At 28.2% G+C, this 23,587-nt stretch overlaps 1 protein-coding gene across 4 annotated transcripts; it reads left to right on the forward strand.

Annotated features, from left to right (window-relative positions):
• Positions 1–16,599: 16,599 nt before the first annotated feature.
• On the forward strand, positions 16,600–23,415 carry LOC110656124 (uncharacterized). 4 transcript variants are annotated; one of them, XM_021812723.2, is made up of 22 exons: positions 16,600–16,912; positions 17,100–17,246; positions 17,764–17,843; positions 18,219–18,305; positions 18,437–18,487; positions 18,572–18,689; positions 18,780–18,836; positions 18,946–19,010; positions 19,124–19,207; positions 19,306–19,356; positions 19,462–19,524; positions 19,617–19,663; positions 19,771–19,840; positions 19,932–19,994; positions 21,031–21,120; positions 21,203–21,241; positions 21,363–21,590; positions 21,679–21,764; positions 21,988–22,036; positions 22,115–22,195; positions 22,321–22,414; positions 22,922–23,415. In XM_021812723.2, the coding sequence occupies exons 2-22, from the start codon at positions 17,120–17,122 to the stop codon at positions 23,098–23,100; spliced, it is 1,809 nt and encodes a 602-aa protein (XP_021668415.2). In that variant the 5' UTR covers positions 16,600–16,912; positions 17,100–17,119; the 3' UTR covers positions 23,101–23,415. The 4 variants fall into 4 exon arrangements, with proteins under 4 accessions (XP_021668415.2, XP_021668416.2, XP_021668418.2 ...); XM_021812724.2 differs by having other exon boundaries at positions 16,607–16,912; positions 17,097–17,246; XM_021812726.2 differs by lacking the exons at positions 16,600–16,912; positions 17,100–17,246 and adding an exon at positions 17,279–17,352.
• The last annotated feature ends 172 nt before the right edge of the window (positions 23,416–23,587 follow it).

Below are 23,587 nucleotides of genomic sequence, written 5' to 3' on the forward strand. Positions count from 1 at the left end.
AAACTTCACTTATTGAAAGCTCCACCTTCGGAGATTCCTTGCCTTTTTAAATATAATACAAAGTAAATGTATTTAAACTGTAAAATAACAACTTATTCCACCACTTCCTTGTAGATAAGAAACCAAGACTTTAAAGACAATAACCATGATTTTGTGGTAAGTAGAAATTACAAAATATTATTTTAAATTAATGTTTTACCTCTCATGTACATTCATGAATCATTTAATTATTTTATTTAGATATATTGCATTTAAGGACACATGTACAACTATACATGTATTTGGGGAAATTACTATTTAGTCCATACATTTTAATGAAACTAACTACTTAGTCTCTGTATTTTGAAAAATACATTATTTAGTCTCTATATTTTCTTCCATTAAACTATTTAATCCCTCCGTTAACTTTTTTGTTAGTCAATTCCTATCAAACTACTATTTAGTCTTAGTGAAATTAATTGATTGATTCATGTATTTTGAAAATACTACTATTTAGTCTATTTTAATGAAACTAATTAATTAGTCTCTATATTTTGAAAACATATTATTTTGAAAAACATATTTCTAAATGAAAATAAAAATTTTGCTATGCGGAGACTATATATGAATTTACATTTTTCTTTTAACTTGTTCAAGTATTTTCATTTGATTCTCTAGACAACATTTTTTCCTTTATTGGAAAACAATTTTCTTATATTAATGTCATGATTGCTTAGATATCTAGGGAAATTCTCATTCCAAGTTCTATCAAATGATGAAAAATAAAGAGAGAGTGAGGGGAGAAGGGTGTGGATGTAGAAGAAAAGAATTATGGGAAGAGAGATATGGAGAAAGATAAATAACGGGGAGTGATAGTTTGGGTAATAAAAAAAAATAATAAGAGAGACTAAAGAGTTAATGGAACTAAATTATAGGGACTAACTAATGTGTTTTCAAAATATAGAGTCCAACTAATTAGTTTTATTAAAATAAAGGGACTTAATAGTACTTTGACTAATATTAAAATCTTTGACTAACGGAAAATTTGATTGAAGGACTAAATAGTTTAACAAAAGCAAAATATATGGACTAAATAGTGTATTTTTCAAAATATAGGGACCAAGTAGTAGTTTCATTAAAATATAGAGACTAAATAGTAATTTTCACTACATATTTTGATCACAAAGGTGTTGCATTATATGTTTGTGTGTGTGTAGCTATGGATATTCCATTAGTTCCTAAATGGGAACGAAACGAAAAGGAAATGGTAGCATGCATGTAATATGAGATTCAATGAATGTAAGGTGTCCGGACAAGACAATTATTTTGTCTTTGCCATATATGATATGAATGTTAAGAGGAAGTGCCGAAGAGCTCCCATAAAAGGCCGACCACATTGGACTAATGAAATACAAAAGGATGGTGATATAGCTACCATGTTGTGAAATGTTTATGCTATGGAAATTTCATGTGATTTTTGCATTCATATGCTTGAATAATATTTGAATTGTATATTCTATCTCCTTATGTAATTTTCTACTCAATAAGTTTATATATTCTTTCACCTTCTCTATATCCCCTTTAAGGACGATAGTAAGAGATGCGGTCAGTAGATTTTGGTTATGTAAACTCTAAGATTTGATATAGTCTAATTTGTATTTTCCTTCTTTCATTTTTTTGTGTAGCTATTTTGAGACTTGTATAAATTTTGATTGTTTTGACATGTGCTTGCTACTGTTAATTTTAGGAGATAATATATTTTCAAGGTGATTATACGAATAAAAGTGATTAGAAAGTTCCATTTACACATATTTCATTTTCAAATGAAAGAATAAGAATGATTATGATGAAAGATTACCCTGATCTTATGAAATGAGCAAAATTAAAAAGTAAGTGGAATCTATTAGTAAATTAGGAGAATCTAAAGAAAATGATATTTTAATGTTAATATGTAAATTGATCCTCTTCGTGTGATTATAAAGATAATATAAAAGAAATAAGGAAAGAAAAAAAATTTAGACTCACAACGAGTTTTGATGGCTTTATCTAATGCTCTAACACCAGTAAGGATTCAGATTTAATTAAATCATTATAAACTATGATTTTATCATAAATTTAATCTCGGGCTGTGACTTGAAAATGTGTGAAATTTTTATTTTATTTTATTTTCCTTTTTTTGTCGAAATTTTTTTTTATTTTCCCTTAAAAGATCATCCAATCCAACTTATCATTTTATTAGGATTTTGTCCCATATGATTGATGGTTAGACAAATTAAATAACATGTATAATTAATTTTGAATCACATTTTTAACGGACACTTACCCCTTCCCTTCCTTTGGGTACCATTAGCAAGTGGAAGTGTAAAGAACTAAACAGTCAACTCTTCATTATTGCATCTCAATGGGCATAGCCTATGAATTTAATTAGAGAAATCTCTTTTAGATTTAGATTTATAATAACAAAGATTGATAAATTAATAGAATTAAAAGGGTACTCATATATTTTCTACATCCAAATATTCTCTTTAGAAAGTGTGATGTTTCATTTAGGGAGAGGGACCATCTGTGCCTATGAAACTTGAGTGCTATTTAATTTGTATTTAAGTGGACATAAATCTATTTGGGTAGATTTACACAACTCATCTTGCGATAACAGGAATTTCACAATTTCTCAACTTAGATTTAGCCCCACACTCTCTATTTTTAGGGGACAAATCTTATCATTAGCTTGGTTGTAACAAATTGATGATTTTGGTATGAATACATGTGGCATTTGCTTATCTATTGATATTGCTAACTAACGTGGTTGTGTTGGATTGTTGATGGTTAATGATTAATTGCCAATGGTTATATGCTAGTGCTTGAAAATTAATCATAAGAATTAAAAGTCTCAATTTTAAATATTTTAATTATAATTTTGAAACATTTTTAAATTATCATACTTATTAGACACTTAAAATTGATTGTTGGAAGCTCAAATATTAAAAACTATTTCTCTAGATTGTTTTTCAAAAAATTATTGCTTTTTATGATTTTTAATTAATTGGAAAATTTTAGTTTATCATGTAAATAATATATGTTAATGATATTTTGTCATGTGAGGGGTAGAAATGTTTACAGTCAAATTAGATTTAAAATTGAACTAATTTAATTTAAAATTAAAATCAAATTAAAATTAATTAAATTAAAAATTAATCCATTTTAAATCAAAGAAAATTTTATTTTAAAAAATTTATTTTAAATTTAATTTAAATCAAATCAAATCAAATTGAATTAAAATTAAAAGTAAAAAAAAAATTAAAAAGGAAATCCCTTAAATATTATTTCAGTCATTCAAGCCTTAAAACCAAAACCATCGGTCTATTTCCGGTTTGATTTAAAATCATATCGTATCCTAGGCTAGTGATAGAAGTGTGCACTATTTAGTTATAGCCAAATAATAATAAAATTAGTTATTTTAATAGGAGTACCTTCAATTCAATTTAATTACCGGTTAATAATTCCTAAAAATTTTGATTTTCAATTATTAGTTTGATTACTTTTAATTTGATAATTGATCTAATTAAAATAATTTATTTTTTATTAATTAATATATTCATTATAATTTTATTGATGATACATTATTTATAATTATTTTTTTATTTTTATTAATAATATTTAATTTATAATTATTGTTTTAGTAAAATAAATAATTATTATTATTTTAATTAAAAATATCATAAACATATTTTCATTAATATTTTCTTAAAAATATAAAATTTATATTATAATTTTTTTAGTTAGTTCAGTAAAACTAATAACAAAATAAATATTTTTAATTTTGATTAAATTTATTTTTTTAATATCAATGTACTTTTATTAATATTTTAAAATTAACTAAAATTTCAATTTAGTTTCATTAATTAATTACATTAACTAAACGCTCACTGTAGTTGATGAAAGGCGCTTGCCATTATCCAAACTGTGATTTAATTTTGACTAAAAGATATGTTTGCAGAGGAATGGGTTCCCGTGCATTAGATATTTGTATATATTGCTTTACATTATCATAATTATGAGTTGAATTTTATTTTATTTAAAAGTTTGATTGGTCGTTGTTGAAATAGAAGTTAGTTGGCTGCTAGGTGGTTTTCTTGAAATAAAAGGATACTCTCTTGCACTTGCAGGGTTTCCTTTTTCTTTTCGGTTGGTTCATTAAAATTAGATTTTTGACCACAAATTTTAATTTTCTAAATTCTGTGCTTTCGGAAAAGTGAGCCAATCAAATCATGTCAAGGACTAAAAGTGCTCTTCTTGTTGGAATATCCTTTGCTTCTGAACTAGCACAAAGGCTGTCTTTCCCATCTCTCTCTTTTTTTTTTTTCAATTTTATTTCTATTTTTCAGATCATTCAAATTTTATGCTAACACTTCTTTTTTTAATTATTATCATCATTATACAGTATTATATGTTAATTTTTATAAATTATATTAAAATTATTTAAAAATGAAATATTTATATTCCAAACAACAAGTTTACAAAAAAAAATAGTAATATTTTTTATTATTATAATATTATTAGTATACAAATTTTATAATTAATTTAATTGATATAAAATTTACCTCTATATCTAATATAAACTTGATTTTATTCGAAAACAAATTTAATAATAATTAAATTTAAGATTTATATAAAATTAAATAAAAAAAATATAAAATAAATATATAAATTTAAATATAAATATTAAATTTATTCTTATATAAAATTCAAGCTGCACTCATATTATAATTGATATGCAAGATGTGTTTTGTAAAACCAAGGCATAAATAGAGTAAATGAAATAAAAGCTAACTTGTTAAATAGATAATAAATCATTGGAGTTAGAATATCTAATAGAACTAATTAAAAAAAAAAAAGAATTACCCTCAAATTAATAAAATATTAATATAAATATAATAGAAAATAAGGAACTAACTAGCAACTAGCAAACCTCAAATTAATATTAATATAAAATAAGAGAAGCAATTAATTGCATTTACTATGAATATTATTTTTTTTGCTATCTATAGCCAAAAGCCATGCCTATCTCTTTTTATTAGCTTGCTTTAGCCAGTTGCTACACGGCCTTGCCAATTTGATCTTTTATTGCATTTTTTGGTCCCTTTTTTTCCTCTCTTGTTCTTAAGCACATTCCAATCTAGCTAGTTACTACATTGTCCCACTTTATCAAATGAAATAAATGTTAATTGAGTATCTACTCACTCCCTTTGCCTGTTTTAATTTAAAAGTAATTAACTTTTCCTTTGTCTATTACTTCCAAAAACAAACACAAATCTACTTTTGTATAGTATAGATTTCACCTTCTACTGTCCCAATTTCCAGTATTAATTGTTCAATTTCCTTGTCTAGTCCTCACCTACAATCTTGTTGGCAAATCAGACTCTTTGGCTTTTAAAAAAATTGTGAGCTCTTCTCTTTTGTATTAAAAATGTGAACTTAAAACTAGAAATTATCACATTGCTTGTAAATCTCAATAATAATAATAATTATAATAAAATAAACAAATCACAACAATGAAATTTACATAGTTCACCCTCTTTACATAGTATTACATTTTACGAATATGTCATTTCCTAATATTAATAAATAAATCATAGAATTACAAGCTCAAAGCTAATTATCCATTATCCTAATTACATCCAAGAGAATCATTACAAAAATTACTCATAGTAAATACATTAATTAGTCATTCTCATTCTCTTCTAGATATAAATCAATATATTTACTACTACTTTAGTTACCTTATGCACCACAAAGACTGTCTTCAATTATGAGAGACAATAGTTTCTTCCTCTTGGACTATATCCGTTTCCACCTTAGGTTGAAACTTCTCTTAATAGACAAGAGCCTCTCTCTGTAATGGGCGAAAATTGAAAAAATCTTTCCACAATACTTCTATTTATAGTGTTAGTCCCATCAATCTTAATCTAATTAGAAACTCAACTCAGTTTATGAATAATGTTGTAATTGGAGTTCTATTCTAATATAGGAAAGTCGTCTCTATGTCCTATTAGGATTATAAATCATAAATATAACAATCTCTACCTTGATTCAAAGTTCATCAATCATTGCGTACTTCAAATTCTTAGGTGTTTTCAATCATCAAATTTTCATGCTTGCACTTGAATTCTTCAAATCTTCAACTTCTCAATCTCCATCTTGAATGTAACTTGATTCTTTCTTTAAAATCTTCACATCATAAACTATCTTGATTTTGTATCAAGAGCTCTACTCTAATTTTAACTATCCACCACCTTGAGTTCACATCATCTTGTCTCGACATCAATACAAACTTGTTGCTGTAGCTCCACCTTTAACTAAACTTACTAAAGATCGCCTGCAAGCTCTGATACCATTTGTTATGCATCGTGAAAATGTGTATACTACAAAGAAACAAAGCAAACAAACTATAATAATAAATTTACATGGTTTACCCTCTTCACATAAGGTTACATCTACAAGCATGTCATCTTCTACTATCAATAAATAAATCATATAAGTACAAGCTCAAAGCTCACTGCCCATCCCAATTACACTCAAGAGAATCATCAAAAAATTTGCTCATAGTAAATGCATCAATTAGTCCCTCTCATTCTATTTTAGACATTATATAACGCCCTTACTTTAAGTAGTTCTATACATTCTTCTGTTCCGGTGACTAACGTCTATTCGGAAGGTTGAAATGTCTGGAACCACCCTTAAATTAAAGTAAGGAGTCATAATTGAATTTAATAAAGATCAAGTAAGATTGAAGGAATATAAAAGAAATGAATTAGAAATCAATTAAACGTGTGCAAGTCCCAGCGATGAGTAACTCCCCTGGGAAGTTGGCCACCAAGAGTTAGAGGACTAAAATGAATTAATCAATAAGTTAAGGGGCAAATCAAAGATTAGAGGACTAACTTGAATGAATTATAAAGTTGAAGGAAAAAATTAGAAATGATAAAGTGGTCAACCAATAGGAAGTTGAAACCTCACTAAGGACCAATGGGTAAAAACCAAAATATCCACCTTATCTTCCTCTCCCATCCAGCCAGCCACTGTAATGCCCTCACTTTAGATAGTCCATATATTCTACTATTTCGGTGACTAATGTTTGTCCGGACAGCCAGAATGTCTAAAATAATATTTAAACTAGAGTAAGGAGTCATAAATAAAATAAATAATGGTAAGAAAAATTAAAAAAAAATTTAAGCAATGAAATGCACTAAGGTTAAATGATCCAAAGCTCCTGTGATGGGTGACCTAACGGGAAGCAGCTGTAAAGATAGTTAGCAACCCTAGACCGAAGGAAACCCTGTGAAATAATTTTTGAGACTCTAGTGAATAATTATAGAGGCTTAGATGATAATAAAAATGCCAAGAAAATACAAGAAGAATTAAGCCAATCGATAAAGGTAATCTTAACTCAAATAAACCCAAAGAATGACATTTTAGTCATTTCATCCCTAGAGATGACTTTTGACCAAAATATCCATTAAAATGAGTGATATCACAATGTTAAAAATGCATGAAAAATAGGAAGTGTTTATGGAAAAATTTAAAAAGGGATCTAAAGGGTGTTAAATTAATTAATATGATTATAATTATATATATATATATATTTATTAAATTAAAAATTTTAACAAATAAAAATTAAATATACATATATATGGGACAAATTAAAAGAAAAACAAAAATAAAAGTCTTCATCTTCCTTTTCCTCTCTCCTTGGCTGAATCCTAAGCTCCATAGCCATCCACCATTTTCACTCATTTCAAGCTTGATTTTTTCCCTCTTTTCACCATATAAACCCTAAGTCTCAACATTAAATCTTGCTTATTCACCTTGATTAAGAATTTGAGAGTAGAAAAAAGATAAGAAATTGAAGTTAGGGAAGCTTGGAATCTCCTAAGTAAGGTTAGTGCTCATCCCTCCTTTCCTATCTTCTTTATTCTTAAAATCAAGGGTTATTAAGAATGAATTACATAAGAAAGATTGAAATTCATGCATGAATGGTAAGACCCAAATTTTGGCCAGCAAGGGAAGTTGATAACCTTGATGATTTCTTTTGATTAAACTTTGTCTATTAGAATCAATTGCAATGTATACTTAAGTTATAATTGAAGATTGTATGAGTTATGTGAGATGTGAAGTGTGGAGGTTAGGGTTTTTAGGGGAAATTTGGGGCTAAGGTGTTAGAATGTCTAATTGAGATTGTGGAGGGCAAATATTGACTATTTGATGAGAATTGATTGGATTTTAAAGCTGGTTGATGATTGAATTGGGGTATTAGAAGTGTTGTCTTCATGCAGGGAATGCTGGACCTCTAAGTCCAGTGGGTTTGAACATCTCTAATTTGACTTGTGTAGCTTTAATTGGTGTAAGGTCAATTAGAGGTGAAACTAGGCACATAATGTCAAATTTTTTTATGAAGAGACCCTACCAAGAAAACCAACTTAAGATGATCTAAAATTTGCCTAATTCAGGGTAATACAATTCTGAACCTGGAAAATTGACCAAATGAACAGTGTTTGTTCATTCGGTCATAACTTTATATAGAGAGGTCCAAATGACCTGATTTTTAAACCTATGGAAATCTAAGACAATTTAGAACAACTTTTATGAAGAACAGAAACCCAAATTCTAACCTTAACTAATTGAAATTGCTAGCCAAAGTTAGGTCACCAAAACTGTTAGAATTAATTTTGTCTAGAAATTCTAGCCAATAAGCCAATCTGGCCAGTTATGGTAAAAAGACCATAACTTGAGCTACAAAACTCTAAATAAAGTGATTCAAAAAGAGAATTAAAGAAGACACATTAAGAAACAACTTTGATGAAGGAAGTTTAACCAAACTCCCACTGTAGATTAGTCCAATGGAATAGTAAACATTGGTCATGAAATTTGAAAATTTGAAATAACTTTTAATGAACTTTGAATTGAGCTTGGTAATTAATGCCAATAAGTGTAAAATTCAAAATGTAGGATTTTGGTATAATTAGAATTAACATATCTATTATGTATGAAAATTTAACTTTTATGCGTGAATAGTAAGGTGAATAGTAACCACCAAACATTAAGTGCAAAGAATCAAATAATTAACTTTGTAATATGTCCTAGTATGCCTAGTATGATTGGTTTGGATAGGTTGGCATACTAATAGGGTTCTGATAACAGTACTGCATATGGCTTCCTGCCATTCCTTGAGTTATGGCCTATAGTGCCAATTTGTGATATTGTGGCTTTTAACCATTTTGATACGTTTAACATACTTGGCCTTGTGCCAGATGATGATTATGGTTTGTTAACTGTTCTATTGCACACCTGGAGATACTTTGTGACTGATAGTGTGACAGGCCGAGATACTTGGTTACCATGCTAGTTTACCCATTTATCCAGTCCAGTCAACTAGTATAGGTTACTGGGCAACCAGAACAAGTCTTAATAAATTATAACTAAATAATAAACACAAAGTATTAAAATTTATAATATTACGAATAATTACCATAAATTCATTCTGCATGAAATAACAACGAAATTTGTGCGCATTTTTTTATTTTAGTTTATTTTCATTTTATATTGGCACTACTAAGCTATATTGCTTAGTGCATTGCTTTTTGCCATTGTTTTTTGCCACGCGTAGGTACTGATGAGACAGATAGAGAGCCCAGCAGAACCCAGACTGGGTGAGCGTCCTGATCTGTATAGTGCGCATTGTCACCACTTCTGCAATATTTTGGGTAGGACTGTTAGGTTTCATAAGATATTTTGTATTTTGTACTCAAACTTTTTTTTGCTATGTAAATTGTAAACTCCTGTAAGTAATTGTAAATTATGTAATTAATGAGATTTTCATATTTTATTTACAAAAATTGAGCATGAAATTATTTACATATAAAATTATGAGTTAAGATGAAATATTGAAAATTGATGAGATTGTGTTGAGTTTTATTGGAGGGATGGATAATGCATATATTGGGAGTGTTTTTAACAGTTTCTGAAGAACAGTTTTCCCAATTTTTAGCCAGCACTCTGCCGGATTTTTTGTAAAATTTTTCAGGATATCAAATTAATTCAAAATTTCAATAAATGGCATAAACTTCAGATGAAAGCTTTTAAACAAATAAATTAGGATCTGGAAAAAATGATAAGATAATAAATTGAAATAGGATAAGATAAGGTGCTTCGGCACACTGTGTGATATGCCTTGCTCGGCTATACTTTAGACGGGTGAGGGGTGTCACAGCTACTCATCCATCTCTCTTTTCTTTTCTTTTTCTTTCTTTTAACAGCCATTTTCTCTCAAATTTGAAGGAGAGAAACCAAGCCTAAAGCCCAAAATCAACCAATTTTGGAGGCCTAAGCAAGAGGGAGCAAAAGAACTTAGTGTTTCAAGCTTGAAGAACCCTAACTCCTTAAAAAGTTTAAAGGAGATTTGGAAGAAAAAGGGAAGTAGCAGCTGGTTCACAACCAGGGTTAGTGCTAAAATCTTTATTTTTGATCAAGTTTGAGTAAGGATATTACTAGGGATAAGGGGGAAATATAAGATAGTGAGAAAGAATAGCTAGTAGGGATGATGGAACCCTAGTTCTGCCAGTAGGCTTGCAGGATCAGTCATTTTTAAAAATTCATAACTTGAGCTAAGAAAGTTGGATTTCTATGATCTTTATATCTATGAAAATCTTGATGAATGCTCTAAAACTTTATAGTTTTGTGCTAGACCTAATTCCCCAGCTAAGTTAATGTTTGAGGGAAAAACTTTTTATTGCTTAAATCTAGAAAACTGACTTGATGGTTTCCAGAAGCAGATCACCCAACTTTGAAAATTAATAATCTAGAACTTGAAATAGTATGATTCTTGAATCATTGGAAAGCTAAATGAATACTCTAAAACTTTGTAGTTATGACTGAAAATTGATTTTGTTGGCTTCATGATGAAATTCTCGCATTTCCTGTTATTACTCTGACTGTGATTGGCGTCTAGAATAGTTTGTATATTTTCATTCATAACTTGAGTTGTAGCCCTGATTTTGATATGATTCAAATTGAAGAATGAAAAAGACATATGAAAGTTCAATTCTGAAAAAGATGCCATGAGAATTTTTTATGGAATTTTAACTTTGCTGCTTTGTTTACCTGAATTGACTGAAAATTTAGGACAATAATGATTCATAGGCTTATAATTTGCATTCTATAATTCCAAATGACATGAAATTCATGGCAAATGAAAGTTAAGACACAAGTCTAAAACTTTCATGAAGGAATGCTACCCAAAAATTGGGTGTAAATGACCTTAAAATTGGTTAAAAGATAGGGCACAGGATCTGGAACCTTTATTTTTTAACATTATTTATAAAATCTCTTACAGTATGTATACAAGTTTTGCTTTTATTTTTTTTTAAATTAAGAGTGCACCACTAAGCTGTAAAACTTAGCATGCAGGTTTTTCCTCACGCAGGTACAAAAAGTAAGAGTAGATAGTTAGACAGGAGAGGAGAGAGTGGATCTGTAGAAAAGTCCAAAGTCACCTCATACTTGGACTTTGTGGTAGATGCACTATCAACATCAGATACATTTTGTCACTCTTTTTTATATGCCCATTTGTCATGTACTAAAAACACATGATGTAAATTTATTTTGGATTATTGTAAATTTAAGAATAAACATATTTTATTACATTTACAGGTTTATGTCTGAATATATGTTATGATAATATCTGCAAATGATGAAGGATTGAATTTGATTACAAATATGATGAGAATTGAATGTCAATATTGTTGAAATTGAAAATTATAAATATTGTTATTAACAGGTGGATATTAAATATTTAGGGAAAATTCTTGCAGTTTTTCCATTTGAAATTTACGATTAAAATTAAAAAGTAAACATTAAGAAAGAAAATTATTCTAATACAAGTTTAGGTACTCTGTGCACAGAATATGACATTCCTCTGCTCTGTTTCACTGTAGATCAGGTAGGGAGTATTACACATTAACTTAATATATTTACTACTTTAACTACGTTATACACCACAAAGTGTGTTTTCAACTACAATGCACAATAGTCTTTTTCTCTTAGATTATATCCTTTTCCATAAGGCCAAGGCTCTCTCAATGGACAAGAGTCCATCTCTGCAATGGGCAAAAGCCAAAAAGTCTTTTCACAATACTCCTATTTATAGTATTAGTCATCACAATCCTAATTTAATTAGAAATCCCATTCCAATTAGGAATAACACTATTATTAAAGTTTTACTCTAATATAGGTAACGGCCTCTCCAAATTCTAATAGAATTATGAGTCATAAATATAATAAAAAGATTAGAAAACAACTCTACATAAAACAATAGCAAGTATAAGTAATCATAATAATATACGAGAGATTTAAAGATAAAGCTCAATAGAAGATTATTTCAATTGATTTAATTATGATTGGAGAAGCTAAATAGTAGTTCGATTGGCATCAAAATTCATTAACTAATAAAAACTTTGATAGAGAGACTAAATATAGTAACTATATATTGTATTTTTTAATATATAGGAATTAAATAATTAATTTTATTAAAATAGTGACTAAATAATAAATTTCCATAGTTGAAATCTAGGTAAGATAACAAGAGAAAGTGAATGATATCTAATTACAAGTTATGCTGAATTAAGAATGAGTCCATTATGATTGGAGGAGTTTTTTTTTTTTTTTTTCATTTTTTTTAGCCAATGATGATATTGGAGGAGCTAAGTGGATGATAAAATTATGAAAAAAATTATTATTTAGTATTTATATTTTAATGAAAATAACCACTTGATTCTCATATTTTGAAAATATATTATTTAGTTCCTACATTTTACTTTCGTTAAACTATTTAGTCATTTCGTCAAATTTTCTGTTAGTTAATTCTATTTAAACTATTATTTAGTCCTTTTACTTTAGTGAAATTAATTAGTTAGTTTCTTATTTTGAAAAATACTAATATTTAGTCCTTTTAGCTTAGCAAAACTAATTACTTAATCCTTACATCTTGAAAAACATATTTCTATATGAAAATAGAAATATTGTTGTATAGAGAATAAATATGAATTTACATTTAAAAATAAAAAATAAAAAATATTTCAAGCATAATTTCATTCAATTCCCTAATCATCATCTTTGTATTTTCTCTATTGGAAATCAATTTTCTTGGATTATCACCTTCATTACTTGAAGATCTAGATCAAGTAATACTTGATCAAGTATTGTTTTAGAAAACATAAAAATAATGTCCAACGAATTAAATAAAAGTATTTGAATAATTTAAAAAAATATAAATATAGATTTAGTTTCCATATAACAAAATTTTATTTTTCATATATGAATATATTTTTCAAAATATAGAGATCAACTAATTAGTTTTAATAAAATAAAGGAACTAAATAGTAGTATTTTTTAAAATATAAGGACCAACTGATTAGTTTCACTTAACTAAATAGTAGTTTGACTGGATCATAATTCGTTGACTAACAAAAAAATTGACAGAATGACTAAACAGTTTAATCTATATTATGTATAAATGTACAAAGGAGGGAGAGAACATTAGTTTTACCCAAATTACCCTTCATTCTTAAAATAATTACAATTATATTCTTATTATTTACATTAATTTTAAAATTTGTATAAATTTAAAATTCTTACTTTTAAAGATAACATAAATTTAAAATTCTTAATCCTATTTATACTTAATTTTAATTAAATATAAAATTTTATAAGAAATAATTAACTAAGATAAGAAATTAACAATAAAAAATATAATTTGATCGTATTACAATATTAAGTAAAAAACTTTATTAGTACTTAAGTTTTAAATTTATATTTACAATAAGTTATTTATTATATATATTTAAAAATATTTTATTAGTTGTATATTATTTTTTAAGTTAATTTCCATCTAATATTTTTTTATTGCAATGAAACAATATATTAATATTTATAAAATTATGAATATTAATTAAAATTAAATATTTTAATGACTATAATAAAAACAAAAATATAAATCATCTACATATTATTATTAATTTTAAGTATTGTTTTGTATAAATGAATTCTACAAAATTTTATGGAATTCATTTGTAAATCTAAATTTTTAGTATTTGGTTTAAATAAAAATTCATTTGAAATTCTTAATAAATAATTCTATGAAATTTATTATAACTAAACCAAATGCCATCAAAATTGATAGAATTTATAAATAAATTTCAAATTTAAAATCAAATATATTTCAAGTAGCAAAATTATCCTTTTATTATATATCATTTTATTTTATTTATTCCAAATACAAAATTTATTTCATTTGAAATGAATTCCATATTTAATATAAAATATATCAAACAAAGAAATTCATTTATAAATGAATTCTATCATGGAATTTATTTACATATAAAATGAATTTTATCATAGAATTAAATCAAATAAATTCTTAAAATGTTGTTAAATGAACAATTTAAAAGGAATTTTATTTAATTTTAATTAAACATCAATATTAACAAAAAAAAATCATTAAAGACAATTAAATTTAAACTTAATTAATTTATTCCTATGTATATCTATATAATTGCAAATATGATTTCCTAAAAATTGTTATTATAGAGTTAGTATCACATCACTTATAAAATATTATCCCTTACATTAATAATAAATAAATGAGTAATATTAATAATATATTAATTAATTAGATTTATATTTATATTATTACGTTATCATTTTTTTTTATTTTTTTGGGCATTGAAAATAGTAGTATTCATAGTTCTTATTTTTTTAAAGGAAACAAAAATTTAATAAGAATTGAAATAAAAAAAAATTATGATAACCAAACCACATTGTATTAAATTTATTTTATTTTATTGATATAATTCTACTTTTCTATTAATAATTGAATCGAAAATCATATCATACTCAATCATACTAAATACTAAATAAATAAATAATTAAAATTGAAACCAATCTTATAAAAATAATTTTTTATGAGTTTTTAGAAAAATAATATAATTTTAATATAATTAAAATCTAAACACATTATACATACGTTATACTTATAATAACAAATTATATATACTACAATATATATACAAGTACAAATAAGGAACTAAAATTTTGAACTAATAAAAATATTCTTATAAATATTAATATTATAAATTTATATTTTTTTTAAATGTTATTTTTTAAAATTACTTTACAAAAATTTTGTTATACTTTTAATTTAGAATTAGAAACCTCTCTCTCTCTCTCTCTCTCTCTCTCTCTCTCTCTCTCTCTCTCTCTCTATATATATATATATATATATATATATATATATATAATTTTAATTACAACATACATGATTAAATGTATATTTATATTTTAATTAATAATATATTTAATATAATCTATAATTTAAGAAAAATAAAAATACTTATTAAATATATTAAATAATTAATATATTAAATAAATTTTTAAAATTTTTTGTATTAAACAATATGATAATATAAAAATTTTAAGATATCAATATAATAAAATGAAAAATTTTATAATAGCAATGTACTAAAGTAATAAAAAATTATTTAAGAAATTATTTTATTTTCTAATCTTACAGATAATTTTCTTTTATATTAATCTAAATATATAATTTTATTACACAAGTTAATATTATTTTAAATTATAAAAATATAAAATAAAATACATGTAAATTAAACTTTTTTTTAAAAAGTAAATAACAAAATTTAAAGTAATTAAATTTAATGTGCTAATTTATATTTATTAAAATTTTTTTCCTATTTATATTTTTAAAACTTGTTATTATATTTTTTTATTATATTATATTTAAATTTATAATTAAGTTAATTTTATATGTTAATAACCCAATACTTAACTTTCATAAAAATTGAATAAAAAATAAAATTTAAATTGATAAATATTTTTTTTAAAAAAATGATAAATATTTTTATTTATATAATTAATTAAAATGATATTAAAATTAATATTTTAATTTAAATAATTAAGTATAATATTTATAATATTATGATAATATTATAAAATATATAATAATTAATAAAAAATTATATAAAAAAATTAAATTATTAAATTTTTATAATGAATATAATAACATGTAATATATATTTAAAAAAATTAATAAATTAAAAATAAAAAATTAAATAATATATTTTTAAAATAAAATTTCATAAATGTGTAAATTAAATAATAATTTTTTCATAAATTATTCGTGGATAAGCAATATGATTCAATTGCTTTAATAGGCAAATTTTCAAAAAATTGAAAAGACTCTGCGACTGATTTTTAATTAAATGCGCAGTTGGTTACTTGGTTAGCCAATATAAAAAATTTAAAAGGGCGCAAGTGGTGCCGTCGTCAGAGATTGACAGGGCTCGCAGTTTTATTTTCTTTTCTGTTCTCCCAAACAGGCAAAAGAAATGTATTCTCACACTAGCTAACATGTTGCCTTCAGCTCTTCTCTTTATTAATTTATTCGAATTTATGTTTAAAACAAGTTAAAAAAATCCCATTTCAGAAAAGAAAAAGGACTTTTTTTTAATAAGCAAATTTATCTACTTAAGAGAGAGAGAGAGAGAGAGAGAGAGAGAGAGAGAGGGCGCTTGGGGGGTTGGCAAGTGTATATAAAAGGCCGCAAAGAGTAGCCAATCTCATTCATTAATTTTCTTTTATCACCCATCTTCCCCTTTTCCTCCATCTGAATTATCGCCGTAGTTTTCCTTCTCCAGTGTTGCTTTCTTTGTTCTTTCAGATTCTTGATTTAAGCAAGTTTTTCTTTTCATGGTGTCTACTCTTTCATATTTAGCCGCTAAAATAGATAAAGTTAGCTAGATTGTAGACTCTGCACAGCCTACAAAGACTGCAACTATCAAATCTTCTTCCTGATCTTATTCAGGTGGTCTAATTGGAAAATAACATTAGCATTAATAGATTTTCTTTTTCATTCTTGGACTTTCTGCTACTTCTTCTTCTTGTGTTTCAGGATCTTTTGTATTCTGTTTTTGTTCTGCTTTGCTCTGTTGGGTAAAATGGTCATCTCATTTTTCTTTTTCTTGGGTGTCAATATGTGGAAAAAAAAGTAGGTGGTGTAAATACGGAAATAATGAAGAAAATGAAGTACTTGTTGGTGACTGGCGGAGTAGTAAGCGGACTGGGCAAAGGAGTTACGGCTAGTAGTATTGGAGTGCTTCTTAAGGCTTGTGGTCTTCGTGTTACTTCCATCAAGATAGGTCTCTTCCTCTTCCTTTCTTCTTCTTTTCAGACAAAGATTTTTTTTTTTCTTTTGATGTTATAAGAAATAATGGCACTCTTTTGATAGAAATCCAGATACCAGTGGTGGGTTTTGCAATTCATGTTTATAACTTGTTTTCCCGTATGTTTCTTTTAGATGGGGGGAAAAATAATTGCAAGAGTTTTCACATCAATCACCACCTTTGTCCTTCCTCCTCTCCCTCTTCTCTCTCTCTCTTCTTCTTTTTTTTTTTTTTGGCTAAATGAATATGAACAAGAGGTATATTTGGAATATTTATGTTTTATTTTTAACAAAGATTTTCTTTTCTTTTCTTTTCTTTTTTCTTTGTTGATTTCATTCTATAGATGAGGGTCTTTCTGATTTCTATCCTTTATATATGATTCCTAAAACTGAGTGTCATCTCCGACTATCATTGATTTTTTTCCCCATCCTTTTTTATTCTTGTTTCCAAAGCTTCATAGCTTACAAATGTTTCCTTAAATTTGTGAGCTCAGATCCTTACTTAAACAGTGATGCTGGAACAATGTCACCTTTTGAACATGGGGAAGTTTTTGTCTTAGATGATGGTGGAGAGGTATATATTCTTCTTTCTAATCCAACTTTGCTTTTTTATTTTTTTTTTCAAAAAGATGATTTTTTAAGGAGGTCGTCCATAAGGTAGCATGATCTCTATCAGATCTTAACCTTATGAATCTCATGTTCACCTGTTCTCTCTCTGATTAGCTACCTTGAACATAATAGATGATAGCAGTAAGCTAATATATTCTTCTTCTTCTTCTTCTTCTTCTTCTTCTTCTTCTTCTTCACTATGAGAGGGTAAGACTAAAGAATAAGAATTGGTCATAATTCAAGGCAGAAGAGGAAGGAGGAAAAAAACAGAAACAGGAGCTAAAAGTGTTGAAATTTCTAAAAGTTGGGAAGAAAATGACCTTTTTTCGTTGTTTGAAAGGTGGACTTGGACCTTGGAAATTATGAACGGTTTCTAGATATCAAGTTGACAAGAGACAATAATATTACTACTGGAAAAATTTACCAGGTAAGTTGGTTAACTTGCAAATCTCATTTGATTATTTTTTGTGTCTGCTGCTAAGAGAGGCCAGAAAGGATCATTAGCCAGCCGACTTCTTGTTATTGAAATCTTGTGTTTCTTTTCTTTTTGCATGGTAGGCTGTTATTGATAAGGAAAGAAGGGGAGATTATCTGGGAAAGACTGTCCAGGTATTCCTCTATTGCTGAACCCACCCTCAACTGTTGCTTGCAGTAGCCTTATCCATCTCCTTTGTTTATTGTTGCAACCTGTAGGTTGTACCTCATGTTACAGATGCCATTCAAGAATGGATTGAACGTGTAGCTATGATACCGGTAGATGGCATGCCTGGTCCTGCTGATGTTTGCGTCATCGAATTGGGTGGCACTATAGGTACACTTACGTAACAACATTCTTGATGAATGACAGCAACATCTGTTTTCATTGTTTTCTTTCTGTTACAACCAACTTTTATGCTTGCAGGAGATATCGAGTCCATGCCATTTATTGAGGCTCTAGGACAGTTCTCATATCGAGTGGGTAAGAACAGTTGCCTATATAACTTTATATAATGATGCAATTTAGGTGCTCTAGCTTTTACATTTTGTAGTTGATCTATTTCTTCTCATAAAACAATTTTTGGTTTCAGGATCTAGTAACTTTTGCTTGATTCATGTTAGCCTTGTACCTGTTTTAAATGTTGTTGGTGAACAGGTACTCTTTTAGAAATTTGTATCAGAGGGTTATTGTCTGTGTGTATCTTATTGCTTATGTGAATGAATTTTAGTTAGTCTAATGAGCACAATGGAATATGTATTCTTTTACAGAAAACCAAACCAACTCAGCATAGTGTTCGTGGACTGAGAGGTTTAGGATTGACGCCAAATATCTTAGCTTGTCGCAGCACATTGGTATCTCTTTCTCTCTCTCAAACACACACGCACACACTCACACACACAGATGAATACTTATGGTTGCCTCATATTTTAAATATGAATTCATTTTGCAGCCACTTGATGAGAATGTAAAGATGAAAATCTCTCAGTTTTGCCATGTCCCGGTACATAGATTAGAAGCACAGACCTGTTTATTTTATTTTTTTAATGAATATGCTTGAGCTTCTACTCATCTAGTTTGTAAGATTATTAAGATCATATGCTTTCAGGCAGAAAATATCATTACTCTCTATGATGTTCCCAACATCTGGCGCATTCCTTTACTTTTAAGAGTAAGCACTCTTTTGAGGAATTTTGAACTTTATTTTAGCGTGTAGCTTCCAATTCTTACAATTAGTGTGTGGATATGTTTCTTCTCAATTAGGATCAGAAGGCTCACGAAGCAATTTTGAGAGTGCTGAATCTTCAAGGGTTTGTATTCTCATTGTTTTTCTTCTTTGTGCTGCATAGGCACTACATATTCAGTGGTATCTTCTGTTGAATGGCATGGTTATGTGATTATCTATTATAATGTGCAGTTCTACAAGGGAGCCTAGCTTAAAGGAGTGGACTTCTAGGGCTGATATCTGTGATATGTTGCACATACCGGTGGGTCTTAAGAAAATTTAAAATGATGAATATTCCCAAATTTCTCAATGTTTGTTGCCTAAGATTATCTTTTTAAACCATGAATTGACAGGTGAGAATTGCCATGGTTGGGAAGTATACAGGTCTTACAGATTCCTATTTATCAGTAATAAAGGTGTGATCATCTATCATTCCTTGAAAAATTTTCAATTATTATTCAGAAGGAAGCTACATGTATCCATGTATCAGAGTTTGTCGTGACAGTTGCGTCTTGAGTTTATACTTGCAGTTATTACTTTGAAAATTTGAATTTCTAATGACAGGGCATGACTTCAATTTCTGTTGTTAAAATATGTTTACTATGTTTGATTCTATATGTACACAAGCTTTAAGAAAAAAATTTGATTCTATATGTACCTAAGCTTAATTTTAGTGTTTAGTTTAAATGAAAATTCATTTGAAATTCTTAATAATCAATTTCATGGAATTTATTATAATTAAACCAAATTCCATCAAAATTGATAGAATTTGCAAATAAATTCCAAACTTAAAATCATATGTATTTCAAGTGACAAAATTATCTTTTTATTATATATAATTTTATTTTATTTTATTTTATTTATTCCAAACACAAAATTCATTTCATTTGAAATGAATTCTATATTTATTAAAAAATATACCAAAAAAAAATTCATTTGTAAATGAATTCTATCATGGAATTCATTTGCAAATGAAATGAAATTTATTATAAAATTGAACCAAACAGAGTCTAAGTTGCTTTTCTTGTAATTTTACTTATAGAAACGTTTCTACCAGAACTGGAGTTATTATGTATTGCTAAATGTTTTGTCATCCATAGTTTCTGAATTATCAATTTTAATTACATAATAATTAAAAAATTTTGATATTTACTTCTTTGGAACCTATAAATCTAGTAGCCAGTTGAATTCTAACTTTAACCTGAGATTTTAATAGCTTCCAGTAAGGTCCCAGTCTTCTAATAGTGCAATACAAATATACAATACTAAGTTTCTTCATTTTGACAATGACTTTTAATTTTGTATTTCAATCTAGCTGCATTTGTGTGTATGTAATTGTGTGTGCTCACATGTATAGTAAAGACATCATGGTTAGCTATGGCCCTAGAAGAAGCGAAGAACACAAGGTTATGGTGTTTTGTCAATTATTAGAAGTTGTTATTTGGTCTGCAGGCTCTTCTGCATGCATCTGTTGCTTGCTTTAAGAAACTTGTTGTGGATTGGGTTCCAGCTTGTGATCTTGAGGATGAAATGGAAAAAGAGGTTATAATTCAGAGCCTTGACATTTTATATGAATTTATCTTTTATGATGTTCTGCAATTTGATATGAATGCTTTCCTTGCAGAATCCTGATGCTTATAAGGTTGCATGGAAATTGTTAAAGGTTTGTGTTGGTGCTTGATGGCTCTTGTATAGTTGGTTTTAACTGCTTTCTTTTGATCTTGCTCCCTCTTAAGTTGTGCTAACTCTTTTGGGTGGCCTATCTGACTAGTTCCTATCTTCAGGGTGCAGATGGCATTCTTGTTCCAGGAGGATTTGGTGACAGAGGTGTGCAAGGGAAAATTCTGGCAGCCAAGTATGCAAGAGAGAATAGAGTTCCATTCCTTGGCATTTGCCTGGGAATGCAAATTGCAGTCATTGAATTTGCACGATCTATTCTTGGTTTGCTAGATGCTAACAGCACGGAATTTGATGCTAACACTAAGAATCCCTGTGTCATCTTTATGCCTGAGGTTTTGTATCAGTTCTCTTCCCACGTCCCCCCTCCCCTCCCCTCCTCTTTTTTTTGCTGTTAGTCTTATGTTCCTACCGTTATGACAGGGCTCTAAAACCCATATGGGAGGCACCATGCGTCTTGGGTCAAGGAGGACATATTTCCAAGTCATGGAATGCAAATCTGCTAAATTGTAAGTACTATGGAGTGGCTGAAGGAAATATTTATATTCATACAAGATAAGAATGCAAGGTTCTTCTATCCATATATTTGTCTACAACAGAACGAAAATTTTCGTTAACATGTATGAATCAGAACTTCTGAATGTGAGCAAATAACAATAATATTACTGGTATCTTTATGAATATGTGTCTAAACTCTATGGCTGCTAACCCTTGTTATATGGATTCTATCAGATGTGGTAATAGAAGTTTTATTGATGAGAGACATCGGCATAGATATGAGGTATGCAGCATGAAGATGTCCATGTTTATCTTGCAAGTAGCTGTAGTAGCTCAGAAGTAATAAAGTATTCCTATGCAGGTGAATCCTGATATGGTATCTCGCCTGGAGGATGCTGGACTCTCATTCACGGGCAAAGATGAAACTGGTCAGCGAATGGAGGTATGGCTTTGTGTGCAAACTCACACATACATACATATACACTCATTTTTTTGCCTGCCAAATTGAATACTGGTTTTTGTATCTGCTGGTGTTTCCGAGTTAATTTTGGCATTCTGATATGACAGATTGTTGAGCTGCCTAATCATCCTTACTATATCGGTGTTCAATTCCATCCTGAATTTAAATCAAGACCAGGAAAACCTTCTGCATTATTCTTAGGTACCTCTCTCATTCATCCCTATATTGAGTGTTCTGCTAGTTGCATCTATTAGAAATCTGCTGTTTCTTCATCTCCCGTATAAACTGATTCTGTACTGCAATTTTTGAGAAGGGGATTATGCAGAAAACTATTTCATTTCATTTTTTGGTTTATTTGGATGTAAAGGGTTTTTTCGAGCAATTAAGGTAGACAATTCTTGCTTCTGAATTCTGAGATTTTATAAGTTATAATGAAAAATACAACAATGCAGAAAACTGGCGTCCTAGTTGGTGTTTTCTTCTTAGTGACAGGATATATGCCCAGGACTTGAAGATGGCCTCATATCATTTGCATCTTTTTTCTCGACTGGTTAAAAGGGTGAAATAACCTAAAAATTCATGTTTGTTTGAGTCTTTTTTTGTCCTATTTGAAATTTGGAGAACCTAACTTGATATGGACTGCTGTTTGTCTCTTAGATTTCTCATTTTGAACATGCATGCTTATAATGTATTTTCATCCAAATACAGGGCTAATATCAGCAGCATGTGGGCAATTAGATGCTCTATTGCAAGGCCACAAGGTTCCCACTGGAATAGGCAATGGAATTCAAATACAAAAAGTAAATGTTTACCAAAATGGAAATGTTGCAAAGTTTGCAAAAATCGCATCCGATGGCATATATAGCAACTGCAATGGTGCGCACTAGTAGTCTGTTGCTGCCTCTGTATTTGTTGCAGGGCCTTTTTTCTTCTTCTTTTATCTGGAGTGTTCTTCTGATACTTTTGGAAGTATCTTAGGATTGCCTTGTATAGTGAGTTGAGTATGGGTAGGAGTCATTTTCTGAAAGAGAGAGAGAGAGAGAGAAATGGCTACTGGATTGAACAGAGAGATAGTTCCTGGTCTTTTAAACAGGACAGCTCTGTTGTAATTTACACTTGTGCCACCATACTTTCTGCTGGTGTTTTTGCGAAGATCGCACTTCTACCGTTGTTCTGCAATGAGAATCCCTTCCTTTTTTTTTTTTTTTTTTTTTTTTTGTCTTTAGGAAGAACACACTGGTTATTCATTCCTGTTCATCACCATTTCATCTGAATTAAGGTCTTACTTGAGAAGTAAATGAGATAGCATTATAAAAGAAATAAAGCAAAGAATCAAAGGGGTATTTTCAAATTCAAGAATCATCCTGAAAAATG

This window comes from Hevea brasiliensis, chromosome 4 (genome assembly GCF_030052815.1).
Source record: "Hevea brasiliensis isolate MT/VB/25A 57/8 chromosome 4, ASM3005281v1, whole genome shotgun sequence".
NCBI lineage: Eukaryota > Viridiplantae > Streptophyta > Magnoliopsida > Malpighiales > Euphorbiaceae > Hevea > Hevea brasiliensis.